The 7,247-nt window shown below is 40.6% G+C and overlaps 1 protein-coding gene across 1 annotated transcript in view; it reads left to right on the top strand.

Moving 5' to 3' along the window:
* The window catches only part of LOC106527434 (fragile X messenger ribonucleoprotein 1 homolog), a gene marked incomplete at its 3' end in the record, with an annotated part of 18,256 nt that overhangs the window by 3,785 nt on the left and 7,224 nt on the right, over positions 1 to 7,247 (top strand). Inside the window, 2 exon segments of the mRNA XM_014022317.1 lie at positions 4,779 to 4,831; positions 4,922 to 5,015. Of these exon segments, the coding sequence (XP_013877771.1) occupies positions 4,779 to 4,831; positions 4,922 to 5,015 (147 nt within the window).

Below are 7,247 nucleotides of genomic sequence, written 5' to 3'. Positions count from 1 at the left end.
GTACCTGGTCCAGTGTTCTTATGTTGGCTGTTGGACCAGTACCTGGTCCAGTGTTCTTATGTTGGCTGTTGGACCAGTACCTGGTCCAGTGTTCTTATGTTGGCTGTTGGACCAGTACCTGGTCCAGTGTTCTTATATGTTGGCTGTTCGCCCAGTACCTGGTCCAGAGTTCTTATATGTTGGCTGTGGGTCCAGTACCTGGTCCAGTGTTCTTATGTTGGCTGTGGGTCCAGTACCTGGTCCAGTGTTCTTATATGTTGGCTGTTCGCCCAGTACCTGGTCCAGAGATATTATGTGTTGGCTGTGGGTCCAGTACCTGGTCCAGTGTTCTTATATGTTAGCTGTGCGTCCAGTACCTGGTCCAGTGTTCTTATATGTTGGCTGTGGGTCCAGTACCTGGTCCATTGTTCTTATATGTTGGCTGTGGGTCCAGTACCTGGTCCATTGTTCTTATATGTTGGCTGTGGGTCCAGTACCTGGTCCAGTGTTCTTATGTTGGCTGTGGGTCCAGTACCTAGTCCAGTATTCTTATGTGTTGGCTGTGGGTCCAGTACCTGGTCCAGTGTTCTTATGTGTTGGCTGTGGGTCCAGTACCTGGTCCAGTGTTCTTATGTGTTGGCTGTGGGTCCAGTACCTGGTCCAGTGTTCTTATATGTTGGCTGCGGGTCCAGTAGCTGGTCCAGTGTTCTTATATGTTAGCTGTGGGTCCGGTACCTGGTACAGTGTTCTTATGTGTTGGCTGTGGGTCCGGTACCTGGTCCAGTGTTCTTATGTTGGCTGTGGGTCCAGTACCTGGTCCAGTGTTCTTAAACTTACTACAAAGTTGTTTTTTCGTCATCTTTATCCTGCGGTCGCTCTCTGATTTCATCAGCTCATTATCATCTTCTGACCCGCAGAACCGCGGGTTGGTTTTTACAAGTGGGTCTGTCCGGCTCAGGCCTGATGCTAACTTGCTTGGGGGCTCAGAGGGGCATCAGGGCTGTGTATTGGCAAGAATTTGGCGAAACAATACATATCATGACAGAGGGGCCATGATTCAATATATCCCGATATACATCAATACTGTAAACAAGGCGATATATTGAGATATTTTTTTGGTCCAAAAATTCTATTACATAAAAACCTCTTACTGGAGAAAAACAACGAAAAACCAAAATTCATTGTCTCAGAAAATTCTAATATTACATAGACATACTTTTGATACATTTAGATGTGTTCTGCTTTGTATGTGTTTTATTTTATTTGTTTCATATTTCATCCATGTTTCCAATTAGACTAAATTTGCCAATGAATATTTTAAAAATATATTTTTGCAGCTTTTAGTTTTTAATATTAATTTACAATATGTTCACCTAACACTTAACAATAGCCTTTATGTTGTCATAAAGTTCAGTAAACAGATGATATGAAGCTGCTGCACACAGAGTTTCTGGGATCAGCTGACCTGCATCCAGAACCTGATTTGTATAACTGTGGGTCGAACAGCAGGGCAGGTCCCGAAGAAAACCAGTTAACAGCAGGGCAGGTCTTGAAGAAAACCAGTTAAGAAATTGAGAAGCTAAATTTGTTAAACCGTTTTTGAAGCGAACACAGCAGGATAAAGTACATGGACTCAGCCGGACATTGAGAGCAACAGACAGAGTTTTGTGTCATGGGGGAGTGCCGAGCTCGCTCAAGCTGATAGACGCATGCACTATATGCGTAACGTGAAGGCTGACTACAGTTGTAAAAAAGAGCACACAAAACACTTAATTTGTCTTAAAATACAGACATTCTGACAAATAAGTAACTGTTGGTAACCTTACCTCAGCTTAGAAGGCAGAGGGTGTCGGTCTTTTCTGCTCAGATTCAGCTATCGGAGCATGAAGCTAATGTTTACTTACAATGCTAATGCTCTCTTACTCTCTGGCGCTCAAGCTGTGGAGGAGCCAAATGGCTGGCTCACTGCTGCCAACTAGTGGTCAGAGGCTGAACTACAACATAAAATGAATGGCTGGCAGGAAAGTTGACATTTTAAACCTTAATAAAAAAATCGATACAGGGCTTTAGAATATCAATACAGTATCAGGAAATGAAATATAGCGATATTTCAYTGTATCTATATTTTCTTACACTCCTAAGGGGCATCGGAGGCAGGCTCACTTTACTCACCTTTCTGCCTTCGTGTCAGTCCTGGACAGAGCTGTCTTATGAATGAAGCTAGAGAGAACTTTTCTGTAACACCCCCCATCGAGGTGACAAACACCCCGCAGCTGTGAGAGCGTGCATGCAAACAGCCGTCACACAGCAAACGTTTCTTCTAAACTACCAACAGTTAAAATAAATTACAACACAGCAGAGTGTTTTTTGTGTTACTCTTTGCAGCTTGTAGGAGACAAACACAAAAAGCATCTTATGTCCAAAGGAACGTTACTTTATTCACCAGGATCAGACGTAACTGTGATCATGCAGCAGCTGGATGATCAGCCTGAGTGAGACCGGTCAGGGTTGCCAGGTAAAAATAAAAATATTAATTTTGGGCCCTCTTTTTTTTTTGTGTGCACATCTTCACCAAACACAACATACACCTTACCTTACAACACCCTCATTCAGCATATCTAGTTTTTACTCAAAATATAATAATTTTAAATTAACAGTAAAACACTTTACTATGTCTCGTTTGGCAACCTTACCTGGTACTTTGCTGCAGTGTTCCATGTAAACTGGTGATTGTTGGTGTATTTCCAGAGACCAGAGTTGTAATGTAACTAAGTACAAATACATTGTTACTGTACTTAAGTAGAATTTTTGGGTATCTGTACTTTACTTGAGTAATTATTTTTCAGTATACTTTTTACTTTTACTTATTACATTTTTACACAATTATCTGTACTTTCTACTCACTACATTTTTTAAAAAGGTAAGAAGTAGAAAGTCCTTACTCCTATTTTATTCTGAGTTATTACTTAAGAAAATACTATCCTGATAAATAGTGTCTCCTGGATAGAGTGAATTTAATTGTGGTTGGATGAGAAGTATAAATATACACCATTCTAACATACTATTAGCTTGTACACAACCCATCACAGCTGCACGCCGTTAGAAAAAAACATTTTTTGGAGAAGTCACCTCCCAATAAATGTCATTTTGGAAAATCTAACTGCTCACTTTTACTCAGTACTTTTACTTTTAATACTTAAATAGATTTTGTGTCAGAAATTTACTTTTGTTACTTAAGTACAGAAAATATCAGATATTTAAAAACTTTTACTAAAATAATATTTTTAGAGAAGACTTTAACTTTTACCAAAGTATTTTTTTATGATAAGATACTTGTACTTTTACTCAAGTATCACTTTGAGGTACTTTATACAACACTGCCAGAGACCGGTCTCGCGTAAACAAGGCCGAAGGATCTGTTTTGTTGAGCGGCTGTGGTGCAGTGGTTAGGGGTGTTTTCCTGTAACTGGTAGGCTGCCGGTTCAATCCTCTGTTCCGGCTGTCTCAGTCGTTGCGCCTTTGGGCAAGACCTGCCTTGCCTACTGATGGTGGTGAAGTTTAAAGTGCTTTGAGGTCCATATGAACTTGATAAGGTGCCATTCAAACGATACACCAGTTTTAAGTGTTTTTAATTTAGTGTTGATAGAAGAAGTAAAACTAGATTTTTGAAGAATAATTTACAGCTCTTTATTTCAAATGTTCATATTTGAAGCGTTGCAGCTGGAAAAACAAACAGATTCATGAGAAACAAAAAACACCTCAATTCACCCTCTGGTCTTCAATTCAATTCAAATTCAAAAATACTTTATTCCCCAGAGGGAAATTAAGTAGTAGTTGGTCTTGTCCCCCCCACCCCCCACCCTGCCAAACTAACATAAAACCCCCAAATTCCTTTTTAACTGACGCCTGAAATGATTTGACAATAGGGCTGTGTATTGGCAAGAATTTGATGATACGATACATATCATAACAGAGTGGTCACGATACGATATGTCCCGATATATTGCGATACTGTAAGCAAGGCAATATATTGCAATATATTGTGATTTTTTTGTCCAAAAATTCTATAAAATAAAAACCTCTTACTGAAAAAAAAGAAAAGCTAATGTTTACTTACAGTGCTAATGCTACCCTTACTCACTGGCGCTCAAGAGGTAGAGGAGCCAAGTGGCTGGCTCACTGCTGCCAACTAGTGGTCAGAGGCTGAACTACAACATAAAAATGAACGGCTGGCAAGAAGGTTGACATTTTAAACCTTAATAAAAAATCGATACAGGGCTTTAGAATATCGATACAGTATCGGGAAATGAAATATCGCGATATTTCAATGTATCTATATTTTCTTACACCCCTATTTGACAAGCAGCAAAAAGTCTTCAGGAAGAAAAATGGTGGAAGTTTAATGAAGCTGTGTGGTGATGGAGCTCAGGATAGAGCAGTGAGATTAGAGAGATTTAATATTCAGATTTTATTGTTAGGGTGCAGTTTGGTTGGTTTTAGTGAGTCTGAATCAAAATGAGGTGAGTGTGGAGTTGCAGTCAGAACCTGTTTCAGACAGAGGAAGAGCTCAAAGGCAGACTTCCACGAGGACGTAGGTGACCCATTATTTGGTAGAAGAGGAAAGAGAAGAGGAGTGCTGAGCGGTCTATCAGGGAAATCCCTGATAACTATGGTTGTATTCTTACTTGTAAGAGGAGGCAACCCTGACTTAAAGCCAAAGCTCAGACCCCTAAAGAAGAAAACAATCTATCTGCTTCAAGTTTTAAACTAACCCCTCCTCCATGTCTGTGATTCTGTAGGCTTTCGTGAAGGACGTTCACGAGGGATCAGTCACTGTGGCATTTGAAAACAAGTGAGTATTATAAAAATAAACTACGGCGCTGACACCGGAGCTGATAACATTACAGGCTTGTTTTTGAATGTTTGTGTTTGTTTGTCCCAGTTGGCAGCCTGAGCGTCAGATCCCGTTCCAGGACGTGCGCTTTCCTCCGCCGACGGGCTTCAGCAAAGACATAAACGAGAGCGATGAGGTTGAGGTGGGAAGATTTTAGTTGTACTGTGAGGCTTCAGTACAGAATATTTAGATGTGTACTGTGACCGTTTTTATTTTGTCAAATTAGTTCACTAGCTGCATTTCCATTGACCATGAAAATGCGCAAATTAGAAATTCGAAAAATAATTTGCTCAATGGAAACACGTCAGTTTCGAAAAAACATCATTTTTTTGACAAAAGGTTTTTGCGCTGGGATGAGTTGTTTTTTCTGCCATATCGAAATTGGTGTTTTTCACAAAACTGCAATGGAAACACTTTTTTCGCATCATGGGAGTCACGTGATCAACAATCAGATTTCTACTGGTGAAAAAGACGACGAAGAAGATAACAGGAAGTAGAAGTAGTAATAAAATCATTGAAGTTGTAAAAGAAAGTAGTAAACTCACCAACTACAATTTCCCAAAAACACAGCATATGTAGTCGCTCCCAAGTATAAGGGGCTCATCGCTCAAAAGCCTTGATCAGACGCCGACGTCTCCTCTGATGATGAGCACTAGTGTCATGGTAGCAACATGCTATGTGTTTACATCCATTACCGCCATGTTTGTAATGACTTATCACGAGAACAAAAGTATTCACGCGTGACTTTAATACAGGGTCCGACAAATCCTATTGCCCGATTGCCTGGGGCAGGTAAAACTCATATTCAGGCTAGGGGTGTCCCGATCCGAAATTGATATCGGATATCGGTCCGATATCAGCCAAAAAAATGCGTATTGGATTTTATCGGCCTGCATAAAAAATGTCTGCTATAAGCGCTCCGATATTAGCAGTTCAATCCAGCAGTTCACTGACTCCGCTCCAGTGTTTCTATCCAGCAGCGCTTGGATCCAGCATGCAGCGCTCACATGATCACAACAACATGCTGCGCTAACAAGTTAGCAAGAATGTCYGCAGAACTTTCRATTWTCATRAYAAACAGAGTTGAAGCTAAGTGCAAAGTTGTCACGCACAAGTTTTCCGAGGGGGAACAGAACCGTGTAGGTTTTAAGCTGGCTGAAGCGAGGACAGCATGCTTACAATTTTGACATCCCGTGGATTAGCTCTGGGATTGATAGACAGAAGAAAGGAAAGCGCAGCTTTTGTTTTGGAATATAAACGCGACATGACGAGAGCAGTGCTAAAAACTGCTCCCTGCAGGAGCGAAAGGCTAATCTCCACATGATGCCCAGAAAATACAGCAGTAAGAAAGGTAACTATCAATTTAAATAACTGACTAATTCTTACTATTTATTTTTTGCTCTTGTTATTAGAGTGATGTTTAATCTGTTTACACACTTGTTTGAGTGAAGATTAAGTGCAATGATCACGTTGTTTTAGTTACAGTCAGTAAAATTGTAGCTGTGGACTCTTAACTTTGAACAGACAATAATGTGGGGTTTTGTTTTGTCCCCACCTTCAGTTTTTTTCCACCATAAAGCAGCACCAGGCTGACAGGTAGTAAAACAATAACCCAAGTGATTTTGAATTGTTATTTTATACTTTAAAAGTTCATTTTGTTTTTATGATGTTTTATTTTTCAGGGTATTATAAATTCTTTTATTTATTTTATTAAATTGTAGAATGTTCTTCAGTTTAAAATGTATGTGATCCATTGGTTAAAAATAAATGGATCAATTTTTCTCATACCTACTCTTTTTCACTGTTTGACCTGATCAAGACTTTTCTAAGATTTTACTTTACAAAATAGGTAAAATTGTGTCACTTGTACCTATTATGGTAAAGGGTCAATATCGGTATCGGACAATTCTCAAAGTTGTAATATCGGTATCGTATCAGAAGTGAAAAAGTGGTATCGGGACTGTTACGGCCGGCTCCAAGCCGCAACAAAATAGGGAGACGAGGCGGTGTTAAAATATCAAAACAAAATCATTTATTTAAACTAAACTAAGAGTAAAAGAAAAATGAAAAATGGTGCTCCGCTGCACGCGACGCCAGTCCGTGCCACGCGCCCAGAGCATGGTGGAAGGAAGGAGGAAGAGGAGGACGCCAAACCAGTCCACACCCACGACTGCAGACGCCCTTCTGCATGTACAGCCGGTCGCTCTCTCCCTCTGCGAGTCGCGCCCTGTGCGTCCTCTCCTGTGCGTCCTGTGGGTCGCTTATATCTGGCCCTCTTAATCCAGAACACCTGCGCAAAAGAGAAAAGGGGGCAGGCGCAGCACTACACACACACACACACACACACACGTGTCTGCTTACAAGGCCCAGGGCC

The sequence above is a fragment of the Austrofundulus limnaeus genome, unplaced genomic scaffold, assembly GCF_001266775.1.
Source record: "Austrofundulus limnaeus strain Quisiro unplaced genomic scaffold, Austrofundulus_limnaeus-1.0 Scaffold324, whole genome shotgun sequence".
Classification (NCBI taxonomy): domain Eukaryota; kingdom Metazoa; phylum Chordata; class Actinopteri; order Cyprinodontiformes; family Rivulidae; genus Austrofundulus; species Austrofundulus limnaeus.
This window is presented reverse-complemented; position numbering and strand designations above follow the sequence as displayed.